Here is a 23,251-nt window from a genome sequence, read left to right as displayed (position 1 = left end):
TGTTCATCGTTGCCATAGAATTAAGAAGTAGCTCCGAGCAGCCAACAACCACTCTCAGCTGCAGTTTCGCGCGCCAGCCGAAACTCTATTGCAGCATATTTTTCAGCTATTCATCCATCGTGGATGGAGACGGAGATGGAGACTGGGACTGGAGTCAAATGGAGCTCACTAACCACCAACAGCAGATGAATGAATGAATGTCTTCACCGCTCGCTCCGTACAATGTGACAACCCCCCTTGCGTCCCAAGACCGGACGAGAGGCGGCGCCGCTTGTTCGGTGGAGGGGTTCACAGCGGTGCCAAGACGCTGTGTGGGTGTCAGCGATCAGGTACGCCGACGATAAAGCAGCTTCTCGACGTTGATGCAGGTACCGTAGGGATTGTCAGACAAAAAAGTGCTTTGTTCGCGATCGTGTAGGCTAATCTCTAGCAGAATCGATATTCAATCTGCGCTTGCATCCGCCCTTGCTACTAAACCCTACAAGCTGAATCTACACCCAGCAACCATCATTTCACTCTTCTCGCTATTGCCAGTCGAGCTGAGATCTATCGAGATGCTCTAACCCCAATGTATGAGTACGCTACTGCGCGGCGTACATACATACAGTAGACTATATGCGTATCACACACATGAAATGGCCGACCTAACTTTGTGATGCGATTTCTCACCTGCATCGTGCATGAGACTACCTATCCCGTGCCCTCTCATGTGCCCCTCATCTTCATTCTTCCCCAGACAGTTTAGCTCTGTCTTTGTCTTTCGCAAGCATTCGAAGCAATTCACAGTGACAGCGATTCAGCCTCTTTCCGGTCACAAGCGCGATTATAGAGTTGGCGGTGGAGGATGTTTCATTTTCCCCCCCATTTGCAATTAATTAAGAAAATAATGGGTACCGCTTCACAAACGTGAATCCGAAAACGGCCAACGGTCTGTCACTGGTTAATTGAACACAGGCGGTGAATCTGCTGAACCCCTCATTCCACTTATTCACATCCATTTCACGGTGGAGGACTCATCATGTACCTACGCTGCATCCTAGTCCTGACGATCCAGGGTCTCGTCGTGGAGATACGACCGGGTTTGATATTTCGAGGCCGCACAAGTATGTAAATTCGTGTAAAGCATAAGAATACGATGACGATATCAGTGGAGAGAAGGTTGCGATTCCATGGAGATATCATGAGTCGCTTCTCGCTTTTTGTCTTGGCATTTGATAAACGAGATGAAAAAGGGCTCGGCAGTGCTGACCTCCGGCTCCGAGGCCGAACAATCACGGACACGATGAGACTGAATTGGTATCGTGAATGGTAAACATGACCGAGCCCCAGTCCGAATGTAATCACGATGTTGCAAAAGTCAGGTAATCTCCCTCCCTGCGATGCAGATCGCTAATTCTCCCTAGCTGAATGTTGAAAAGTGCTGTATTTTGCTTCTCGCAAAAAACCTTGTAGTCCGGACTTGGTGAAGCCGGACTGTTTTTCCAGCTCTTTGGGCGTGGCATCGTGACAGTTAGTGCCCGCAAGCCCGTGCCATTGGCCCGTCTGGGCGTTGAGCCCACGAAGGCTCATTTATTATCGCTGTCTCCGAACGCAGCTGAGCTGAAGATTACCGTAGCATCAGGAATATGTTTTCTTTTTTTTTCCTGCCAAATATTTCTTCTTTATCAATTTTCAGGATCGGGCATCGAGATATCACATCGTTGCTGTAGAATCCCAGAGTCTGCATTCAAAAGAAGAAAAACTTGCCTGGATCAAAGATCCAAAGTGACAGGGGAAATCAGGGTATCGGTGAATATGCATGCAGGATTAATTGATGCATCCACTCATAATAAACTTTTCATATTGACCCTTTGCCTTGTTTTGGCAGCGTTCTTCTGACTCGGCAGCTAACTGTGAGGTTACATGGATCTCCATTCCCAATCATAGCCTGCTATAGGTCTCTTCTCTCACGCAAGTTAATTGCAATTACCAACACCACGGTCATCCTTGCGTGTCTGAGTCTGGATCTAGAACACAAATTAATTACGACACCAGCAACTTTCTTTAGTTCCCGTCTTTCAGTTTGTTTGCTCTGCTCTGCTCTGCTCGCATGCTTATTGGATTCCCGTATCGGGGAACCGACGTTGCATTTCGCAACTCCGAACAATTCTGACATGAGAAAAAGGTGCTAATTGCCGAATTGGCTTGGCATGGCCAGACATATGACCTACAGACAGGGGGCAAGGCAAACTTTCCAAGATTTCTCTGTCCACTCACATGCGAGTTTGTCGAAACACCATCATGTCTCTAGGCCGATTGCTACCCTACACGAACTGGTGTGTCTGCTGAGCAAACCGTTATCGTATTCTTGTTACTGTACTGCGCCCTGTTCGGTTGCTCGGATGGCGGAAACAATCGTATGAATGCAATACGACCACACGCACTTGGAATGATTTACAGGTGCTGAAACGTGTTCGTGTACCTGCAGGTACAAACTGTACCTTGCCTTAGGTAGCCTGCGTCTTTGCAATGAGTTCACCACCATCTCTTGACGTTGATGATAGTCACGATCACCATCGCCTCCGACCGCCATTGAGCGACGAGGAGATACCTTCAATGACATTCATGCAAATCTCAGCTTGTCATTGGCCACAACCCCTCCTCTATTACCCCCCAGTGTTTGAACGGCTAACTACCTCTATCTTGATTTCGGTCCTTCCTCATTAATCATCGATATCATCATCATCGACCCGATGTGCGGCCACATTTCTCCTTTCTCGACACCATCTTATCACGATTACAACTCATGTGTTCGTGACAATCTCCTGACGATCACCAACTAATGAAGAAATGTCTCGGTTGAATTTGAGCTCAATCGATAAAGCCTGATCTTCCAATTGACACTCAGGACGATCAGTCCAACGCGGGGACCGGCGTGGCGCTCTGGCCCCTGCGCAGCTGCGCTACCTCTACAATCGTGAGCTAAGGCAGCACCATTTGAAGCCTTATTCATCGACTACGCGTACTCCCGCTCGATAGCTGCCTCTCTGGCGTGTCTCTTAGCAGCTTTAGCTAACCTTAGCCTTGGCCTTGTGCTGTGATATCTTGGCCTCGTCAGCCAATGTGATGATACCTCAGCCACTCATTAGGCTGCTAGGCTGTGAGAGACGAGGCTCGAGCGTCGCGTCCCCTCGATCGACGATGAGATGAACTGTCAATTGAGGGGATCATGCAGTGCGATTAGGACGGGACGGTTTGAGACCCATGATATGATGATAGTAATCAGAAATACAAGTACATGGTCAGGTAAGTACGTACTGCGATACCGACGATGGCTAGGCTGAGCCTTGTTTAACGGATTCAGCTTAGACTTGGAAATCGTGCGATGCAGGGGCATTGTGTCAACGTGACCAGATGCAAGGGATGATTTGAAGTCATTCACTGATGGCAGACCGCCAAATGAAGATGTTCTTTGCCTTGGTACCGCCTTGTATCGATTGCCTGTTTGTCCAAATGCATGTTGTGGTAGGGTACAGATTGCACCTACTAGTGCCTGCAGTGCGTGATATATGCACCTCACAAACTGACTTACATCTGCAAGTCTCATAGCTGCAAGCCTTGTAGCAGTTTCGAGTCTCTTGTTCGATATTGTCAATTTTGAGGCATCCTCTTCTCGCATTGTCCACCCGTCTCAAGCCCGTGAAACATCTCACCCTCCAATAACCTAGAATCAAGATCGAACTTCCATAGACTCATCGATCCTTTGTCAGTCTGACGTTAGATGTCCTCACTTCAGTCTCGATCCCCATCTCACAACTTTGTCTCTGATATCCCTTGGACCATTCGACTGGGTCAAACAGTGACGTTACGGCTCGTCCCTGCAGCCTCAAACCGACTAATTCCCGGGCCCTCTGGGCGAAACGATTGGGGAGCCGCGCGGATTTCACTCAACGCGATATAGAACTAGAGATAGACAACAAGATCTCACTCCCAAACGCCAAAACGCCTTTGATGCCATTTACATATGGTACATTATTCTTCTTGGCGACCCTTGCTTCCCGGTGTTTCAGAAACAACCGCGACATTAAGGACGGCAAGATGTAATGACGTCGACGCGGTCGTGATCGTGGTCTCTTGCAACCTTTACAGGAGATCGATCTTGATGGCATCGATGATTTTGTCAAGTTCGTGATGGCTTCCCACACACGCAAAGCAAGGGAGCATGTACATCCTCATTTACAACACGCCATCATTCTCACCCGGAAGTCTCTTCACCCGCTTCTGTTCCCAATCGTCAAGGTCCTTGCCAGCAAGTCTCTGTTTCCAAGAATTAGTAAATCACACATCTCAAACAACATTCTTCCTCCGGTTCCAAGACTGAGACGTACATAGTACTCTTCCTTCATGTCCACCTTCCTTGCAGACCGGCGCACATTGAGTTCCTCGTCCTTGGTCATCTGGCGGACCTTGCGGTCGTACCGTTCGTAGCGGACAGCAGTGGCTGGAGTGAGGACGAAGGAACCAGCAACGATGACGGCTATGAAGGGCAGGCCGAACATGAGGAAGGGATGCTTATTCATGAGGGTGCGGTACCGCATGCCGATGCTGTTCATGTCGGCCGCGGACCGGAACTTTTTGCTCTGAAACGCCGGCATCGTGGGTCAATTGTCGGTCGGCAGGACTGACGAAATCAGTGTAGGATATCGGAAGCTCCGTGAGCCACTTCGGACGCGAAAGGCTGTACCGTTTGTTGGTGAACAGACAAAACGAGTTCGGCGGCTGTGGAGAGGCAATCGCGAGTAATGCCTGACTGATAGCACGGTTAATACACGCCGGGTATGGCGCTGGTCCAACTTGAACTGTGGAGAGCCGAGAATTGACCAAAAGGAAGAGTTTGATTTGATTCACGAGGTCTGAGATCAACTCCGACAAGATGAACTGACTTCATCGCCGAAGTCCCACTTTTACCGCTCCGAGCGATCTACCTACTACCTACCTAGTCTATGGCCTGTGCGCGTTTACTTTTTCCCGGTCCGACGACAGCATGGAGATTTCCGACTGCTGAACCTCGAATTTCAGGGTCTAGACTCCACTATCAATGCTGGAGCCGAGACAAACGGCTCTTGACTACGGAGTAATAACAAAGAATTTATCGCATCCGAAGGATGTTTACCAACACAGACCACTTGCTATTTGCCACTAGTTACGAGGAAATTTCCTTTCAGCCTCATGTTGACCGAAATTGAGGGTCTAGATGTCCTCATGTACTGTCTTGTACCACACCAAAAGGACGTGTACGGCGCCCAAGCTGTTGAGACCGGGTAATTCCATGTTGCCTGGAAATAAGATGACTCACTTGTGCTATTGGACCCCGAATTCTGCCTGGCATATCCTGGAGAGTCAGTCAGTGACACTCCAACGGGCTTGGACTTGTGCGACCGCCCTGAGAACGCCATCAGAGTGCCCAACGTCAAGCACATGCGCCCGTGCTTCTTGGTCCTGATGCTCAGGTCCTCAAATTTCTTCCAGAATTTGTTCCGTGCTTCTTCTAGTCAGGAACGGAACGGGCGGTTGCAAACTTTTCTTTCTCAAAGCCTGAACCCTGTTTGTTGTTGAATGAAAAGCAACGGTGCTGAAATTTAGACTGCCTAGACTTTAGTTCGAATAATTCGGACATTTGGTTGAGTGGCTAATGCCTTAACGGGTCCATTGACCGTTGAAAGTGGCTGCGTCAATCAACCAAGGGTCTTTTCCTATTGCCGTCTTGGTGCCACGTTGCATATTGTTTAGCAGTGAGGTTGATTTACCAAACATCGTCGAGAAAGATACACGTATGCTCCTGTTGTGATAGCCGTGATTAGGAATGCGAACTTATGAGAAATGAACACTGTAAGATAATTGCAGACTATAGTGCATTGAAAGATACTTGCTTTTGTTCTGGTATTGAAAACACCAACATAGAGACTCTCAAGGAGCATGGAGCGGGATAACTGGAGTGGGGGGAGGGTCGAGGGAGAGAAACAGCTGTGCAGCGCTCGAAGGCCGAGGACGCCATTCGTATGTTAACCTGCCTGTTCATGGCGCAGGAGCTCTTTAGATCATTATTTGCATATCTTTCCGGGAATACATGGCGAGTGGATGGCCTCCATCAGCGTCGTAAACCCGGATACGTGTCACTCAATTCTGTTTCACAACCCCTAGGGTAATTCACAAGACATTGCACAAGGTGTGACTTCTTGTGACTGGATTGGCCTTCAGACCTACCCTGTCGGCTTTTCAATCAGCCCTTTCACTGAGCTTTGTGAAGATATCGGTTCTTCGCGGGTATGGGAAAACTTCTGGCTGAGCACAATCTTGCTAAGAAACTCATTTGAGTCAGAACCAGATATGTAGGGCATTGTTAAGAAAAGAATCTATCTGGAACAGGCCGTGACATGTTGCAAATCTAGGGTTATATGAAGAGATTCTGTCAAATACCCAGATTTCAGTTCATCCCGGTGACTTCTCCTGTGAACGTCAGTCTTCTTGTATACGAAGTCGGTTGTTAACACCCTCCACGGCCATCTATTATAGTTTCAAGGAAACATTTGTTGTTTCCCTTCTAATCCATCGGCTATCGTTATCCCCCAGTTTCCTTGATCGTTTCCAAATAACAACCTGACTGATGTGCGGTTCTTATGGCGGTCGAGTTGATCACAACTTCTAAGAAGAGCATCAAAAAGCCACATGTCAAGCATCACTCCAAAATTGAGTTTGGTATCAGCCCCTGATAGTTGTTGAGGTACAGGAAAGGTTTATTTACCCCTAACCTCCGACTGGCAGACTTCGGACGGTACAGTGACGCCAAACAAGCATAAGAAAAACATTTGTAAATGGTATTATAAAACACTGATATTGTTACACCTTTTCAGTGCAGAAAAACAACAACTAGCTCGACATACACACACTTTAGGCTCCTCATTATATAGTAGCCACATCACTCATAAGAATCCAGTATTACTCCTTGTTCCGAGGACTGGAAACTGACTCAAACGATCATGTATGTTGTTATCATGCAGAGTAGCGAAGTAACTACTGTCTAGTAACTGTAAAGTCACTGAGTTTCACAAGTGCCTTAGATAGCACAGAGGAAGTAATACGAGGCATGTGTTGTTTGTCACTCTCAGTGTAAGTCTGTTCCCCATTATTTTATTCTTTCTCTTTCTCCGTTACCGGTGACTTTCGGTAGGATGATAGCTTCAACAAAATGCATGATATAAATCCGAAGTGACTTCTGTACTCTAGCTTCTCATTTCTTTAGGTGGTTCGATACTCATAGGGAGGTGTTATGGTTGGTGTAACTCCCGCCTTAATCATGCAAGCTTCTGGTTGCTGGAATGATCAAATATGCGCCATTTTCTCATATTATATATCCAATTTGCAGGACATCCATCAGTAACTAGAATATAACACTGTCGAGTTGTTTTAATTTTCGCTAACATATCTTGATAGAAAAGGGCAATATTGGCTATCTTTCTTTTGACTGATGAGGTTGTGTAATTTAAATCACTGTCACTTAAAGAGCCATTAGTAGCTAGGGTAAAAAGATTCATCAGATATGTTATTCTGGTTTAGATATATCAGCATTGTTTAATACTGTATCTTGGAAATGCACATAGTTCAGCAGAGGAAATCAGTGGTGTGCAGGGTAAGCAGCTTGCTTGTCAGGCTACCTAGGTAGGTAACTCTCAGTTTCTACTTGTATCTGCCACTAAACTCTCCACTTGATATCGACACAATCATTGGACAACCTAACTTGAGCCCTTCCATTCATGTCCAATCAAGCACAGCAAACCGACAACGATTCAATATCCTACAGACACTTCCTTCGCTACTTTTGCATCTTTGCTGCTCCATTAGTGTTTCTCTTCATATTCAAACCCTTCTCCACCAGGACCGAACCAGAAACGCAGCCAGAAGTCAAGATGTCAGGAAAACTGCCTCTCGTCTTCCCTGCGGCATCCCGCCACACGGCTACCGTCATCTTTGTGCATGGCCTGGGTGACACTGGTCATGGCTGGGCAAGTGCTGTTGAGAACTGGCGCCGACGAGAGAAGCTCAATGAAGTCAAGTTCATTCTGCCTCATGCTCCTGAAATCCCCATCACTGTGGTGAGTTGACCTTTGAGGAGCCTGTTCAAGACTCAACTAACAAGTTTAGAACATGGGAATGAGAATGCCTGGATGGTTTGACGTTGTAAGTTGCTATTTTCTCTGGTGCACTTGATTGGCCACCTAACACGAAGCAGAAACAACTCGGCGGAGATGTTGATAGCTTGGTCCGCAATGAGGATACAGAGGGTATTAAGCGAAGTCAAAAGTACTTCCATGATCTCATCCAAGAGGAGGTCAACTCTGGCATCCCCCCTGAGCGTATTGTCCTTGGAGGTTTCTCCCAGGGAGGCGCCATGTCACTCCTTGCTGGTCTTACCTGCACAAGCAAGCTGGGCGGTATCGTCGGCCTTTCATCATGGCTTCTCCTGTCCAAAACCTTTGCCGACCTTGTCAAGCCCACGGATGCCAACCGCCAGACTCCTGTGATGATGTTCCATGGCGATGCTGACCCTATCGTTCCTTTCCAGCGTGGAAAGCTGAGTGCCGACATGCTCAAGGAGCTTGGCTACGATGTGTCATTCAAGACTTACCCGTGAGTGACCAGTGCCATACTAACAAGTAGATGCTAACTCTCGATAGTGGTATGGGTCACTCTGCTTGCCTGGAGGAGCTTGATGAGGTTGAGGCGTTTCTGAGAAAGCAACTACCTCCCAAGAACTAAAGTCATATATGGAACAGACCTCACAACGTATAGACTTGAGAACCTTCGGACACAGAACAGTCTCTTGTACGAAATAGAAGACAATAGACAGTTTACCAACCGCCAATGGTTTCCAAAATCCGGATATCACATTATTATGCCACGAGTTTTGAGGGGGCCAATCATATAGACTTCATATGCCGCGTGCTCTATATCTGATATCGCTCATCGATACCTCGTGATGCCAAAAGATCTCCAAATTCTCCGTATGGATGGACGAATGCCCGCCAAATGACGTGCGCTCCACTACTGAGTGGCTCAGAACGCCCTACCGAGTTGCATGATAAGGCCGGGCCACTAAGTGCCCTAACGCCTAGCGCACGCGAACCTTCTATCGGTGGGGAGATGGGCTCGAAACAACAGACCCTTGATCCTGGACCACTTCTTCTCCAACATTCGCCAACCGAAACCTTGGTAGAGTTGATAACCTTGACCGTCACTCGGGAAATCCGAATTGACGCATCAACTTCATTGTTGTGAAGCACACAACTATATCTGAAGTTTTGTCGTTTGTGCGCCTCGAGAAACCAGTCTCACAAACCCGAGCATATCCCGATGATCGACCGCCCAAAGTAAACAAATATGGCCTCCGAAACAACATCGCGTCCAGTGTCGCCGACACCGTCACAGCTACCGCCCGTTCCGGGATCGCCAGTCTATTCTCTTGCATCGACTGCAAACCCGCTATCTCAGTATCATCTGCCTTTGCCGCCTCCCCCACGATCTCCACATGCTGTCCTTACAAAAGCCGACCTAGAGCTCTCTCAGCAAGCTTACTCCGATCTTGTCGCCTCCGCAAAGGGGTACCGACTGGCACTCGCCGCATTATCAACAGCCGCATCGACATTTGGATCAGCACTTGAAGCATGCGCCAGGTTAAAGGAAGCTCGCGCCGAACCCATCGGTCCCTCTGGGACTAACATGACAGCAAGCTTTACAACCAAGGGTTCCTGCACGGCTGATACGCTTATGTCCGCCTCCGGAGTACACTACCTTGTTGCCAATCACCAACAGATCCTCTCTGAGACTGTATACCGATCCTTCGAAGTACCACTGCTCCATGACCTGGACAAGTGGCAGACCGTTATTGACGATGAAGAGGAGACGTATAAACAAAAGATCAAGGCACAAAGTAAAGAAATCAAACGACTGGAAAAAGAAGGGATGAAATTGCACAAACAGAGGAGACGGGATGTTGGTCGATTTAGGGCACATTTAGTCGAATTGACGACAAAATTGGATGGCTTAACGACGTTGCATGCCGATCATGCACGGACACTATTGAGGGAGAGTCAAGAGACAAGTGGAAGGATTGTCGAAGCAAGCTGCAGTCTTGTACGTGCAGAAGTGGACATATTTGAAGGTCTAGCGAGGAAAGGCTGGAGCGGAGGCGGTCTGGACGATCTTCTTGAAAAGGGTCAAGACTTATTCGCAACGGAGGAAGATGTTGCGAACTTGGGCAGTGGCGGTAGCGGCGACACGCCCAAACTCTTCTCTATCCTCCCCCCTAAGAGCATACTCGCCGACACAGGATCAGATCCATCCAGGAGTCACGCTAGAGGGGATAGTCTTCTTATGGACACGGAACGGTATCAATCTCTAGCAGCACTGGCATCTGATTCTAGACCCAGTGGCGGCGTTATGAATGACAGCGACAGCGTCTTCTCAACCGACTTCAACAAACCCCGCAATGCACGGCCGTTCTCACCACAGCCTATTCGTCGCACTCCAACAGACGTGACATTTGATTCTCTAGGGGGTAGAGCAGAAGGGCTCGAAAACAGAGAAGACGATTTGAACAAGTCTGAGCTCCTGATGCCTGTTGTGGAAGCTGATGATGCAGGAGCAGAAGAGCAACAGAATGGGGATGGTGGGCATCAAACAGAAAATGTTCAAGAAGAGGAAACAAGAGGTCGGTCAGGATCACCAAGTTCGGTGAGAAAAAGGGCAAATTCACAGCCACTCATCACAGACGCTAGCTCAGCAGCTGCATGGAGCGGTGATGAAGATAGAAGTCCAAGCTGAAACTGATCAAGTGGTGAGAAGGACTTATCCTCGTGTTCGGGGTTCATCTACAAGGGCGTTTATACGGGCATTTGGGAAATATTCTCTTCACGGAGAGGCAGCAATAGATTTTGCAAGAGTACTTTGCTCTTGATTGATAGTGTACAGAACATTATACGGATTTTCCACCTTCCATCTATTAAGCATGTCCACTAACTCAGACAGCGTCCCAATTTCATAACAAGCCTGACGCCATGATCGTTATTACGCCGTGGTCAATGATCAAATTCTTCGTCTCTCGTATATTCTATCACGGCCGCCCGATGATCGTCGTCTTTTAGACATCGACCCCTTTCGTTTGGACGCTGCTTTGCACACCTTTGGCTTCCATCGCCGACCGAACGTCCTCTAGTCGTCCTTGTCGGCATTGAGTACATCGCCGCTGAATAGTCCAAAAGTAGCGTCGAGCCACCAGATAAGCTTCCAGTAGAGACTGGCTTTGCTCCAGTCAAACTCGCCGGTCTCGGTTCGTGGTACTTCGTTACCGATCATGCTACCACCGAACCACTTGACAAAGGGAATAGCATTGACAACCCGTTGCATCATAGTCTGTTGAGGTAGGAGAGCTTGCTCGGCGGGAAGAATCGTAGCGCGACGGGCAGTAGGGATGCGGCGGCAGAAAACGCTGTCGCCATCGCGAACGTCCATGGGTTCAATGCTTGATGTGGTAGCTTGAGGAAGAGGGAAAGGCTCGGTGATCGTAGCAGTGGAAGCGTGAGAGTTGCTGATAGTTCCGGTATCTATGGTAAAGCTAGATGTCTGCGAATGAGGAGGAGAGAGATCGAGGAGCCGGCTGTTAAACGATGTAGGCCCACTGAAGCTCTTGCGACCATTGGCAGTAGGAACAGCAGCAGGCATACTCTGTGAGCGTGAATGGTCTGGGATGACCTCGATATCGGGACAAGCCTCGTCTTTGGCGGGAGGAACACCTCGGTATGGCTCAGCATAAACCAGATGACCCAGTATCCTTTGAGGGCTGGCAAAAGTTGCGGCTTCGGCGGCTTCTCTGCTTTCGAAAGTGACCTTCACCCAGTGCTCTCCGCCATCTGCGCGGTTCACCATCGCTCGCTCATCTGCTGTCAGGTTGCGACGTCGCGTAAAGGCAGGATCACGCAACTCAGATTTGTATCGGCGTTGGCTGACAGGAGGTTCGCGAGGGTAATCCTCCAAGATCGCACCGGCAAGGGATTCATAGTGGGAGATAGCAGCGTACTGCTGTGTTGATGATCGGTAGCCGCGAAGGATGAGCTCGACGGGTGTAGAAGTAACAGATCGCTTGACGGGAACATCTTCTTGCATCAAACCACTGCTCTTACGCTGAACAGTTTGAGACGGCGCTGTTGCAGCCTGGTTGGATACCCAGTCGCCAAAGAGCTTGTCTGCAGCAGCTAGTGTAGGATTTTCGCGACTGCGTGCGGGTGTTCCAGTACGCGATCGTGAGCGCCGTGTGGATTTACCGAACGAACCAGACTCGGCGGCGCTGCGACGTGATCGTGCGCTTCCTTGGGGAGCATCTTGTCTTTTTCGCGTTACGTTAGCGTTGATTCAAATGGGCACGGAGGAAAACATACTGGTTGAAATACATGGCATATGGTCGCTTCACCCCATCATCGCCGACGTAACACTCGTCGTCAGGGACATTATGTAGAATGAGAGGCGCCATGATGAAGGCTTTGGTGGGAGAGGGAGCTGACAAACGGTGAGGAGTGGGTGTCGAATAGATGGGCCGTACGGATACCGTAGGAGGTACGAAACCCTAGATGGCGATGTTTGTCTGCACGGAAGGAGTTGAGGTTGCCGATGGTTGGACGAGCCGCCTGTTCACATGCCCAGTAGCAGTTTCTGAAGCTGCCCTGACATCTAATTTTTGGCGGGCTAATCTGGCAGTTGCACAGGCAACCGACCACTAAACGTAGCTGCGTTGATGCAGTTGTGGAGCTAGTTAGTTTATCCGGCTTCGTGAACTTGAGCTTTGCCAGCTGTAACAGTCAACTCTGAGTGTCAGGTTTTCCAGGCTTTCAACATGTAGTAGGCTTATCATTTGTTCTACGCCCTTTGTTTTCACGCAATTGAATACGCTTTGTCCTGCGTCGTTCTAAGTTCGTGTCGGGTGCTTAGAAGCCAGCTGTGATTGGCTCTTGAACTTTGGTTGTGTCTGTGATTAGAGCTTTCTATTCGTTTGCATAAGTTCACACAGTCTGTTATACTAGCTCCAGCTTTTAATGACTACGAAGCAGGTACGTTCATAAATCAATTTCTAGCTCGAGTATCATAGCATGAAAGCACAACCATGTCTCAGATCCCTCCACAGTCGGCTACGTAAACAAAATTCCCGTGATGAGCTGATTCAGCATCAAATTCATCCCACTTCAGCTGGCCTAGATCCACAGATGGATCTGCCAGGGCCGGCCTCTCCCGAGATGGATATTCGGATATACACTTACAGTACATGTAAAAGGAAGATATCTATTCTGAGCAAATGTGGGTTGACCAGTAACTCAAGAGCTGCTACCGAAACTCATCGTTATTCAATATGACCCAACTCCTATCTTTCCGATCATTGATCGGCTTCATCTCTATTGCCGTAGCCATGATTGCCTTGTTTGGTGCTTCACCACTCAAAGCCTTTTCATCGACTCTGCAGAGGGCAGGCTTTGATTGGTACAACTCACAAAAGGATGTGTCATTTCCAGTAAAGACGAATATGGCAACAAAGGCGCCTGTTTACTTCTTCAGTCATGGTGGTGTGAGTCTACTTGTGTTGAAGGTGCGGATAGCTACTGATAGACTTCAAGCCTGATGTGCAATATAACACAAAGCACCCCGTATATCCTGTCCTTCAACAAATTGGAAAGGAGATAACGCAGAAAGTGAGGCCGAAGGCCGTAGTGGTCTTCTCAGCACATTGGATGGGAGAGGAGCGCGCCATTCATGTTAACAATGCTGTAGATACTCCTCTCATTTATGAGTACGTCACACCACTCCATGCTTCACAAAGTTTACGTTAACAACCTCAGTTTCTACGGATTCCCCGATCACTTTTATAAAGCTCAATATCCGAACAAGGGTAGCCCAGAGCTTGCGAGCAAGATCATGGTCATGCTTTCAGAGGCTGGTATCCAATCCTATGGAATGAAGCGAGGCCTTGATCATGGCGTATTTTCTGGCTTTCATGTTGGTGCGTTTTTCTAAACAACGAATATCCATATGTGAATTTCTAACAGGTTGCAGCCTTCAATCCAGAAACCAATCCACTCAACGTACCACTTGTTCAAGTTTCGCTCTTCAAAAACGAAGATCCTCACGCCCACTACGCTCTCGGACGTGCTATATCTGCACTTCGGGACGAAGGAATAGTTATCATCGGAGCTGGGATGTCAGTACACAACTTACGTGACATGCACCACATGTTCGAGGGTAACACAGAGCCACTCCCATATGTTGTGAGCTTCGACAACGCTCTCAAGGAGGCTGTGGAGGCCGATCCAGCTGTCCGAGAGGAAAAGATGGCGGCGATATGTAAGCGGGGAGATGCGAAACAAGCACACCCTTTCATGGATCACCTCATGCCAGTTTTTATCGCTGCAGGCGCCGCCAGTGAGGACTGGGGAAAGCAGATATGGACTTTACATGAAGGCAGCTTCGGATGGTCGCAGTTTCGGTTCGGCGATGTTCATTCATCCTGATGAGCATTATTTTGGGGGTAGTGTGTAGCCAAAGTGCAACGACCATGGTTATCGAGGCCTGCTATGACAACACTGAGGAATGGACACATTATGGTGGCATCAGCCATAGCCCAACAAAGTTGAGGTTGGCAAGAGATGTCCAACTTATACCTAACGAAAACAGTTGTGTTATACAGCGTAATTGTCACCCAGTTAAAACTTTTGCTCCTCCGTGAGGCCATCCTCAGGCAGCCACGTCACACCCCAACCCACACCACTTAACAAAATGCATGCTTTCATTGGTGTTTTGGCCTTAGCTAACCACGTTCATACTCATATATAAAGAACTACCTTTGAGTCATAAGTATGCAATATCAAGCTGTCAGCAAATTCTATTTCATTGATATACCCGCCCCTTTCACCAGGTTGCCTTTGTTGTAAAACTCGATGCTCGGCAACATCTCGCTCGCAACCCACCTGGCTGTCTGTGTATGAAGAGAGCCGTAACCGAAGGGCTCATGCGTCTTTTCCTTTCTCATTCTGCCAGTACTAATTCCCAGGTTTCCCGTGGCATCGATTAGTGCGTCAGGTGGAGATTCATCTGGGGTATCTCCTCGAGGGAACGAAGAGTATCCCTCACAGAGTGCTTGGAAAACGACCACTTGATCTTGAAGATGAACGTCCACTTGGCCACCGACAGCTGCCTCGTCGTACAAACCCCGACACAGTTTTCTTGATACCTGATCGGCGAACATGTCCCTGTTCTTTGTCTTTTTTGGTATTGATCCAAGCCAGTCATGCCCCCATCTGACCCCAGACGTGGAATGGGCCACAAGCAGTATGTACCACCGTGAATCTAGGTTCGTGTCTTCAACATGCCTGAAATGGATGTCTGCCCCAGAAAAGAGGTCCCCCAGGCCCCTTGTCAGTGATGCCTGGAGTCTCTCGTGAGTGCTGCCAGGTACCACCATGCTGATATCAATAGACTTGATTTCATAGGACTCAGGGTAATTTCGTTGCTCTGGGGTTTTGTATCGCAGAGTTTGGCCAATCTTCAGTGGATGAAACTTGAGACGTATCTGACCTCTCGACTGCGGACCGAGGCACCATCCACGTCTTTCTAACGCTCTTTCAACACGAATTCCAAATCGCTCCTCCAGTGTTGGTAGGAGAACTTGGTCCAGATATTCAAAACTGAGTGAAAATGAGACATTGGATCCACCAGATATTGAAAGTTCGACTGGTTCCTCAGAATCATTGCCGGCAAATATCAGAAACGGGAGGACAGCTTGTAAAATGAGGAGACTACTCGCAGAACCTGACTCTGCAGATATCTTGATATTGCGTTGATATAGTTCTGTTGGCCCTCGTCGTGGAGCGAATGTTATAGTCTTGGAACCTACACTTAGGCCCTCCACATCTGCATCTGTTATCTCAGCGAGGAACTGAATGCTCGTGACGTGTTGGCTCTTGAGACCTGGGGGATATCAGCTGGTGGCGTTGCAGTGCGTGTTTAGGCATCACTCACCTCCACGTTCTCGATTTCCTCTGACATTCGTGATGGTAACAGCCTGTCCCGTCAAGGCAGCTATTGCTATTGCGACTCTTACAACCTGTCCACCACCCTCTCCTGTTCTTCCGTCTAGTTCCACAGGCTTCATTTTTTCGCCTCTGTTGATACCTGGTGGGTGGGCTTTTGTGGCAAGTTGAACTTGATAGGTCGGAGTCTCGTTGTGGAAGGTCAAATCAGACAGAAGATTTAAAATCTCAATGATGTACCACCATGAAAACAGCGTGAACAACAGTGAAAGAGCATCGGGCAATTGTCTATATATGGTGTAGAAAGTCCTTCACCATGCAGCTGCGACTCACTAACGTGACTCATTGCCGAAGAAGCTAAATATCTTCGTGGATTGACGGGCAGGCAACGAGGTTCTAGCTGACGGTTCAGAGACAGAAAAGGCTATAGATTCTCAACAACTCAAGCGGACCCTTAAAGGCCAACCTCGAGAATGCACAGCTGAAAAAATGGCTGACAATAGGCGGTCTGCAGTCATGATTAGACCGAGCTGAATCCACGGCCTCTCCGAGGCGGTCTGACACGAGTTGCAGCGTTTCCTCGTGTCCAGTAAAAGGATTCTGAGACGGTTACATATATGAAGAGCCAGGCGCCCAGCTTGGTGATTTCCAGGGTATCTGTTTGCAACAAGCAAACATAAGAGGGCACCCGAGAGAATGCAAAGTGCTGGAGGCAGCTAATCCGGCAGTATGGGGCAGCCGGGCCGAAAAGTCGGACTTTCATGAGTGGCTTCACCAAGTGCGCCATTGATCTCGTTTACGATTTCCCCTATTTATCCAATTTCTTCATTTTCCAGGCTTCTTTCCGCGCCCTTTCCTTCTCCCGAACTTTTTGTTACGTCCTTTCAGTTTGTGCTACTCAAGTGTTTGAGCACAGGAGACCTCAAGATGCCACTCACACAACATAAAATACACCCCACGGCCCTGGCTCAGCCACAGGGATGATCTCTGCTCTGTTGTCAACTATTGGAGATGATACGTTCTTTGCCATGCCAGACTTTTTTTTTTACCAAGAGCAGCTGGTGTGGCAGCTTATGGCGACGTTGACCAATTGTCATCATCAATTGGATGATGATCATTATCCCCAATGAAAGGGATGGAAAACGGTCGCAGAAAATAAGTTTACACAGCCTGAATCGTTTACGAATTAGTTGCGTAGGCATGGCGAGCTTTCGATATCAAAACCAGAGTCTCAAATATAATTGAACAAGGGGCTGAGAGAAAGTGACATATCATTGCAGCTCCTCGCGTTTCAAATAGACTACCAGACCACCACCACAAGCGACACAAAAGACAAAGAAACAAAGAAACCACCATGCTCAAACAGTCTAGGAGAAATCCATCCCAAGCCAAGACAATCCCCAGCGAAAGCAAAAAATGCACCCACCTCTTGCCCTATCCTAGTCATTATCATCCATCATAAGCATTGAAGACGTTCAGTCTCTTCCTTGCACTCCTTTTTCATCTTTCATCTATCATGCAACCCGAAGCACCACGCCTGCCTGCGCCGCCCAAAATGGTTCTTTCCTGATTCTTCAAATCGTAACTCAACTGCCAGCAGTGGGGGGTGCCTGCCCTTCGATCGACGTTTACGTATAGAAACTGGAAAGACTGCTTGCTACTTGCTTTGGCAGGAGCGGCAGAAGAGAAAGCGAGCGCACTCGGTGTGCCCTCCAGCATCACCTAACGCCATGTTCACTCCCATCCCCTATAGTTGATTTCCCCAAAGGCTGGAGGCCAGAAGGACATGTTTTACTCCTCCATATCTGTGTCATCGGAAATTTCGAGCATCATGTCGTCTTGGAGTGCCATCGAAGAAGTGTCTCGGTCCAGACCAAGAAAGGCGACTCGATCCAAGACGCGGCCAATGTCTCTTTGTCTCCCGTTCATTCCTGGGCCAGCTGTTTCATCGATCCAAGAGTGAAACGCCTCGTCATTAGGTTCCTCATCGTTGTTATCGAGAGCCATTGGTTCATAGGATTCGTTTGGTTCAGCTCTCTCCTGGCTTGGGCCATTATCGACAACCCGCCATCTGTGGTCAACACTATTTCGCCATTAGGCCTGTCACTATTTGGGTGGAAGCACATAGACAAACCTGTCACAGCTTCCTTGGAGGGCATACACTTCAGAGAGTGTGGGCACAGAGCCATCCCTGGCCTGATCATGACTCAACGGGCTGTCCTGTTCGGCAACATCTGGGAGAGTCTGTACTGTCAGTATACTCTCTGTTGAAGGAAGATGCAGTAACCCATAACTCACCCAGTGTTTGTGGCTCTCATGTTTATCTGCCGTCTTAAAGAAACATGGAGAGGGAGATCGATGACCTTGCTCCTGTGCTCCCAAAAGAGGTCGGGAGACTACCCCATTACCATAGGCAGTGGGACTATCATGGGACACTACTTCGACATTCCCTTCGTCGTACTTGTAGGCAAGGCCACAGTTGACGCATACCCATCGACCATTCGCTCTCTCACATGCTTGTGTGCACTTAATGCACATCAGAGCCACGGGCCCGCGAAGCTCGGAACGAGGATCCATGAGGGGACGTATAAAAGCACCCTGAATAGTGAAAGTGAAGTCCCCGAGCTACTGATATCCTCCTTACCTCTTGTGCTGGTGGCTGTACCAGAGGTTGAAAGATGCTACGCAAGACGAAACTTCTAGGGGATGGCGTTCGAGGAGTATCGACGGGGAAGTTAAAGGCGAAATTCTTTCGGCTGCTGGAAAAGAGTTGGAATGATTCGTCAGTCACTCTGTTTCCATGAACAGAGCGATCTAGCAGTTGACAAGAGAGACTGGAAAGGGCTGATTCCAGATGTGATGATACGCGGGGCTCCACACAAGACCACGGTGCTTTTGCGTGCCTCCGCAGATACGCCCAGCTGGTGAATGGAAGTGAAGAAGTGACAGGCCGACGAGGCGAGACGTTACGAATAACGGTCAACAATACGGTCAGTCGTCGAAGTTGATGATGGTGCCGATATCGATGGATGAGGTTTGGAAGGAGTGACGGCAAGAGTCACTTTGTCCAGCTAGCTAGTAAGCTCACGACAGGGGTACAGGCTACTGTACATGTGCTGGCACAAAGAAGAGACAGCACCGATCATCCCGGTAGTCTTCGAATTTTGTTGGAGGATATCCAAAAGTAGTGGATCAACAGAAGAAGCAATCGACACGAAGAAAAAGAAAAGGGAGCATGTTCGTTGGTCGACTGGGAGCGATGGATTTGTCGTGTGTCGAAGCCACCGAGTCTTCAGGCGGCATCCAACCAGACGGCACCTCGAGTTCTTGGTGCAATGGCAGAGGAGCCTAGGCAAGGCAGCCTGGGGGGACCATCGACCGATTGGAGAGTTTCCAAACGAGGTCTCATAAGTGGAAGATGCTTATGGGCGAGGCGCACACACATGTTCTCATTCATAAGAGCATTCCAGGACTTCCTTGATGAATAAACGAAACAAAGATTGAACGAAACAAACTGAAACGAAACGGATGTGAAACAGCACAGAAGGCTGAAGCCACACCTACCGACGTGGACGTGAGATTCGCCAGTGTCATGGTAACGACCTGAATCTGTCACCACTCGACAAGAAAAAGACTGACAAGTGCGGAGCTACAAAGACTCATATTCTGTGGTCAGAATCAAGAATTTCGAAGAGAAAGCACGGCAGTGGACATATGGGACTACTTAACATCTCCTCCCTTGAAGCCACTCTCCTGATCTGCACGCGTCGGCCCCCAGGAATACAGTTTCAGCTGGGAGTACTCTTCCCCAGCACCGACATTCTCTAGTGTGTGAGACAGACCCTCCATATTTTATGTATTGGGGGTTGATTGTCACCAAACGTCCCTCAGCCTGATTTCCAGCTGTGGATGTTGGTGGCTGGCACCCTGTCAGAGCACATGTTTTGGTGCCAGTGGAGGTCTCAGCAGACGGTATCTTTTATCGCAAATCCCCATTGACTTAAAGAGCTTTGCAGGCTTTCAAAGTATTAATGCGATAAAACGGCTTACGTCAGTGCAGTTGGGGGCTTGAAGGTCTACACCAAAGGGCTTTGTGCTATCGAAGACGACAGTGAGCTGCTTGACTCCGCCAAGGATCTCCAATCTACAGGGGTCACTTCCAACATACACGATGAACGGATGCACAAGATTAAGTTGGCTGAGATGGCCAGGCTTCAGATCAGAGCCAGTGACGAGTGCCACCTCCCACAAGCTACTCATTTAATCAACGGTCATCACGATCAATGCACGTCTCTTCTTCATCACATACCTGGTGAGACATGCACAGCGAAATGCCTTTGAATGATTCGCAGTTGGCTTGGCTGATTCACTAGCCTGTCCACTGGCAAAGAGCGTGATATGCAATGGGGAAATCACTCTCTGTCAAGTGAACAGACAATGGGTGTGAAGCTACGAACTTTCATGCAGTGTATGCACTATTTCTGGGTGCATCGCGCTATTATTTTCTCATGCAGCCAACATCTATTGGGGAAGTGGGATGGTGGATGAAAGACACGACCCTCCGCGGGGGATACACGATTGTGGCTTACACCAAAATTCCACGGCGATCCACCCTCTTGGAGACTACGAGGCCAACATCCGAATGATTAGTCCCGCAATGGCCTTGGTAATCCAGATCAATTGCTTTGATTGATAAATAATAGTCTTGAGAATACTAAGACTTCTATACAATAGACTGGGCCCTGCTGAAATCGAAAAACAATCTGATACTGAAAGCTATCCATGCACAAGGTGCACCAACCAGCCAAAAACACCAAAATCATATAGCACCGAGTGTTCCTTCGAGAAACGACAGAAATAGTAATGCGTACGAGATGAGGGGCATGTCAGGTTGAGGCACGAACCAACAGGATAACAAGCCCAAGTGCCATTAGACCCCGTGCCCAACGCCAGACTTTGCACTCTGTTAATTTCGGCCTCTCTTTCACCGTCGTGCTTGTGAAGAGCTGTTATTTTGGCCGCGATAGTCGAGAGTTCTAGGATAGCCAGGACAACTCTGATGGGTGTATTGAGGATATCGCTCATCCCTCTGAGCCTCACTGGCCGAAGTGCTGGTACCAACAGTCCCTGTGAACTGGTTGTCAAATTGCGAGATAGTGTTAGTACCGCGCCTGATACCGTTTTGTTCGGCTTCGTCAGGAGACGTTGCCATTCTAACTCGCTGACCGTTCACGAAGTTGGTTGTTCTTCGTTGAGGGTCATCCATCGAGTGCTGGACCCCTGGCAAATTTACTTGGTATTGATTGCCGGGAGTATCGTTGGGTCCCTGGGTGATACGACTATTCGGAATGGATTAGCTGGTGGTCGTTGTCTTTCCAACGATATCACCTCCACATACCTTCCCTGGTAGGCGGGCTGATTTGATGGAGCATAGGTATAGCCCAGTGTGCTTTGACTTGAAGCTGTTTGTGGATACGGTCGGTCCTGATGAGGATAGTAGGCTGTTCCAGAGTGTTGATTTTGGGGCAGATGTTGGTGCAGCCCGACATCCTGGGGTGCAGTAGTCTGGCGCTGTGGTTGCGGTGCTTGCTTTATATGGCTCTGGGTTATATTCGCGCCCGGAGACGAGAACCCACTCGCATCTCTAGTGTAGCGATCTCCCGAAGAGGTCATGGTTATTTGATAAGGATCCTCCAGGGGAAGAGCCAACTGATCGAGAAGATATGAGAGCAGTTAATAGTAAGAGGGGGATGGGTGTATCTGGTAGGTGACAGACTCTTGTGACGAGACTTCTAAACTGGCAAGCATCGCATGGCGGGCATGAAAGGGGTATTAATGCACCAGCTCTCTGTTACGCGGTGAAGGGCTTGTAGCAAGCTTGGGCAGGGTTGATCGGATTACAGAGATGAAACACCTCATGAACCTGGTTTCTTTTGCACAGCATCACTGCTTGTCAAGGTCCCGATATTCTTCAGACATCGCTGCTTGGATGAAGGCTGGAAATCGTGCGGTTTGCCAGCGAATTCGCCTAGTAACATCTGCCAGTTTGCGAAGGTTAGCCACGACAACATGTGCTAGGAGAATGAAAGGGGTATTACAGAGCATGGTTGATTTACATCAGCCTGGGGCGAAACGAGAGATTGTCGTGGCATGAAAAAACATGGCCAACCCGGGAATGGGAGTCAATTTGCTCGCCTCGGCATTTGGTTCGCTCTTGTTGACTGGGCCTTCTGTCACTAGGCATATACCTAGGCGGAATGTTACTTTCAGAGGCAAAATGCACTTGTTAGATGGATTCTTGGGATGACGACATGTTCGAAATCATCAACGTTGATTACCTACGATGAGAAGGTTCGCATGGTACGCACAAAGGCAGTATGTCAGCGGCAGCGGCTGCTCCTGCGAGAAAAGATGGCCAAGCAGACAACCTATCAAGATTCATCCGTTGTTCAACTAGTATATACGCGTCCCTTGGCTGTGTTTGGTTGGGCCCAGGGCACGCAACAAACGGGTCGAAATACTTCTGGTCAGGTCGTGATCTGGCATGGCTTTGGAGGCGACTAATCGAAAAGGACTCTATGGGGATCATTCGGCTTAGACAGAACCCCAAACTTCGACGCAGATGGGCATTCGAATTTTCGATTCTGCTGTATAGTGTCACACAATGCGCATGGGAAGGAGGGAAAAGAACCGCAATTTTACACAGAAGGGAAGACTTGGAAGATTGGTGACGGCTGACGGCAATCATTCTTCTGCCAACGACGTCAAAAGTAGCTGCAGCATGATCGATTCTTTCCTGCTTGCGGAGATTCCTTCGTGGATTTGTGTTTGAATGATATGGAATGGATATTTTTCGTACAAGAGAGCAGCATGTTCTCTCGTACTGATTCACTGTCCTCTTAGCCAGCCATACACAAGGAAGAGGGTAAATTGTTCCGCTTGCAACTGCTGGACCTATGACTTTCGCATCTCATGCGGCCACACAAGGAACTTATCGCAGAAGATCTCGGCAACTCCGAAAACTCTAGGAGATTCTGGGGAAAGTAGAGCTAGTAAATGTAACATTCACGGGGATTGGTAACCCCGATGAGGCTGAACGCGATGAGTACCTCAGTATCCGTTGTACAGTCGAGGTTGATTCATCAACACAG

The 23,251-nt window shown here is 48.6% G+C and overlaps 10 protein-coding genes across 10 annotated transcripts; 5 read left to right on the top strand and 5 right to left on the bottom strand.

The window, feature by feature from the left end:
- Positions 1 to 3,193: 3,193 nt before the first annotated feature.
- Positions 3,194 to 3,658, bottom strand: FVEG_15866 (hypothetical protein; the record flags this gene model as incomplete). The annotated part of the gene is made up of 1 exon (XM_018905092.1): positions 3,194 to 3,658. The coding sequence occupies one exon, from the start codon at positions 3,656 to 3,658 to the stop codon at positions 3,194 to 3,196; it is 465 nt and encodes a 154-aa protein (XP_018752004.1).
- Positions 3,659 to 4,215: 557 nt separating this feature from the next.
- FVEG_06467 (cytochrome c oxidase assembly protein COX16, mitochondrial) lies at positions 4,216 to 4,634 on the bottom strand (the record flags this gene model as incomplete). The annotated part of the gene is made up of 2 exons (XM_018894860.1): positions 4,216 to 4,296; positions 4,368 to 4,634. The coding sequence occupies 2 exons, from the start codon at positions 4,632 to 4,634 to the stop codon at positions 4,216 to 4,218; spliced, it is 348 nt and encodes a 115-aa protein (XP_018752003.1).
- A 574-nt stretch (positions 4,635 to 5,208) lies between these two features.
- Positions 5,209 to 5,672, top strand: FVEG_15865 (hypothetical protein; the record flags this gene model as incomplete). Its single annotated transcript, XM_018905091.1, has 2 exons — positions 5,209 to 5,300; positions 5,639 to 5,672. 2 exons carry the CDS (start codon positions 5,209 to 5,211, stop codon positions 5,670 to 5,672), a joined length of 126 nt encoding a protein of 41 aa, XP_018752002.1.
- A 2,090-nt stretch (positions 5,673 to 7,762) lies between these two features.
- FVEG_06466 (acyl-protein thioesterase 1) lies at positions 7,763 to 8,911 on the top strand. The gene is made up of 4 exons (XM_018894859.1): positions 7,763 to 8,129; positions 8,179 to 8,214; positions 8,267 to 8,664; positions 8,712 to 8,911. The coding sequence occupies exons 1-4, from the start codon at positions 7,791 to 7,793 to the stop codon at positions 8,791 to 8,793; spliced, it is 855 nt and encodes a 284-aa protein (XP_018752001.1). The 5' UTR covers positions 7,763 to 7,790; the 3' UTR covers positions 8,794 to 8,911.
- A 503-nt stretch (positions 8,912 to 9,414) lies between these two features.
- FVEG_06465 (hypothetical protein) lies at positions 9,415 to 10,857 on the top strand (the record flags this gene model as incomplete). The annotated part of the gene is made up of 1 exon (XM_018894858.1): positions 9,415 to 10,857. One exon carries the CDS (start codon positions 9,415 to 9,417, stop codon positions 10,855 to 10,857), a length of 1,443 nt encoding a protein of 480 aa, XP_018752000.1.
- Positions 10,858 to 10,926: 69 nt separating this feature from the next.
- FVEG_06464 (hypothetical protein) lies at positions 10,927 to 12,915 on the bottom strand. Its single transcript, XM_018894857.1, has 2 exons — positions 12,468 to 12,915; positions 10,927 to 12,415 (listed from the first exon to the last, which is right to left on the bottom strand). The coding sequence occupies exons 1-2, from the start codon at positions 12,557 to 12,559 to the stop codon at positions 11,245 to 11,247; spliced, it is 1,263 nt and encodes a 420-aa protein (XP_018751999.1). The 5' UTR covers positions 12,560 to 12,915; the 3' UTR covers positions 10,927 to 11,244.
- Positions 12,916 to 13,266: 351 nt separating this feature from the next.
- On the top strand, positions 13,267 to 15,480 carry FVEG_06463 (hypothetical protein). The gene is made up of 4 exons (XM_018894856.1): positions 13,267 to 13,642; positions 13,692 to 13,864; positions 13,914 to 14,074; positions 14,128 to 15,480. Exons 1-4 carry the CDS (start codon positions 13,430 to 13,432, stop codon positions 14,580 to 14,582), a joined length of 1,002 nt encoding a protein of 333 aa, XP_018751998.1. The 5' UTR covers positions 13,267 to 13,429; the 3' UTR covers positions 14,583 to 15,480.
- FVEG_15864 (RNA 3'-terminal phosphate cyclase) lies at positions 13,908 to 16,783 on the bottom strand. The gene is made up of 2 exons (XM_018905090.1): positions 16,090 to 16,783; positions 13,908 to 16,038 (listed from the first exon to the last, which is right to left on the bottom strand). Exons 1-2 carry the CDS (start codon positions 16,220 to 16,222, stop codon positions 14,954 to 14,956), a joined length of 1,218 nt encoding a protein of 405 aa, XP_018751997.1. The 5' UTR covers positions 16,223 to 16,783; the 3' UTR covers positions 13,908 to 14,953.
- FVEG_15863 (hypothetical protein) lies at positions 16,695 to 23,154 on the top strand. The gene is made up of 2 exons (XM_018905089.1): positions 16,695 to 18,351; positions 18,403 to 23,154. Exons 1-2 carry the CDS (start codon positions 18,303 to 18,305, stop codon positions 18,801 to 18,803), a joined length of 450 nt encoding a protein of 149 aa, XP_018751995.1. The 5' UTR covers positions 16,695 to 18,302; the 3' UTR covers positions 18,804 to 23,154.
- On the bottom strand, positions 21,085 to 21,773 carry FVEG_06461 (hypothetical protein; the record flags this gene model as incomplete). The annotated part of the gene is made up of 2 exons (XM_018894855.1): positions 21,085 to 21,439; positions 21,499 to 21,773. 2 exons carry the CDS (start codon positions 21,771 to 21,773, stop codon positions 21,085 to 21,087), a joined length of 630 nt encoding a protein of 209 aa, XP_018751996.1.
- Positions 23,155 to 23,251: the final 97 nt, after the last annotated feature.

The sequence above is a fragment of the Fusarium verticillioides genome, chromosome 2 (assembly GCF_000149555.1).
Source record: "Fusarium verticillioides 7600 chromosome 2, whole genome shotgun sequence".
Lineage (NCBI taxonomy): Eukaryota > Fungi > Ascomycota > Sordariomycetes > Hypocreales > Nectriaceae > Fusarium > Fusarium verticillioides.
This window is presented reverse-complemented; position numbering and strand designations above follow the sequence as displayed.

Coding starts and splice junctions, on each gene's coding strand:
- FVEG_15863 (XM_018905089.1), top strand. CDS start 18,303: ATGACTCAACGGGCTGTCCTGTTCGGCAACATCTGGGAGAGTCTGTAC. Junction 18,352..18,402: donor CATCTGGGAGAGTCTGTACT/GTCAGTATACTC, acceptor TAACTCACCCAG/TGTTTGTGGCTCTCATGTTT.
- FVEG_15864 (XM_018905090.1), bottom strand. CDS start 16,222: ATGAAGCCTGTGGAACTAGACGGAAGAACAGGAGAGGGTGGTGGACAG. Junction 16,039..16,089: donor AGGAAATCGAGAACGTGGAG/GTGAGTGATGCC, acceptor GATATCCCCCAG/GTCTCAAGAGCCAACACGTC.
- FVEG_06464 (XM_018894857.1), bottom strand. CDS start 12,559: ATGGCGCCTCTCATTCTACATAATGTCCCTGACGACGAGTGTTACGTC. Junction 12,416..12,467: donor TATGCCATGTATTTCAACCA/GTATGTTTTCCT, acceptor AACGCGAAAAAG/ACAAGATGCTCCCCAAGGAA.
- FVEG_06466 (XM_018894859.1), top strand. CDS start 7,791: ATGTCCAATCAAGCACAGCAAACCGACAACGATTCAATATCCTACAGA. Junction 8,215..8,266: donor TGCCTGGATGGTTTGACGTT/GTAAGTTGCTAT, acceptor AACACGAAGCAG/AAACAACTCGGCGGAGATGT. Junction 8,665..8,711: donor GTGTCATTCAAGACTTACCC/GTGAGTGACCAG, acceptor AACTCTCGATAG/TGGTATGGGTCACTCTGCTT.
- FVEG_06463 (XM_018894856.1), top strand. CDS start 13,430: ATGACCCAACTCCTATCTTTCCGATCATTGATCGGCTTCATCTCTATT. Junction 13,643..13,691: donor ACTTCTTCAGTCATGGTGGT/GTGAGTCTACTT, acceptor ATAGACTTCAAG/CCTGATGTGCAATATAACAC. Junction 13,865..13,913: donor GATACTCCTCTCATTTATGA/GTACGTCACACC, acceptor TAACAACCTCAG/TTTCTACGGATTCCCCGATC.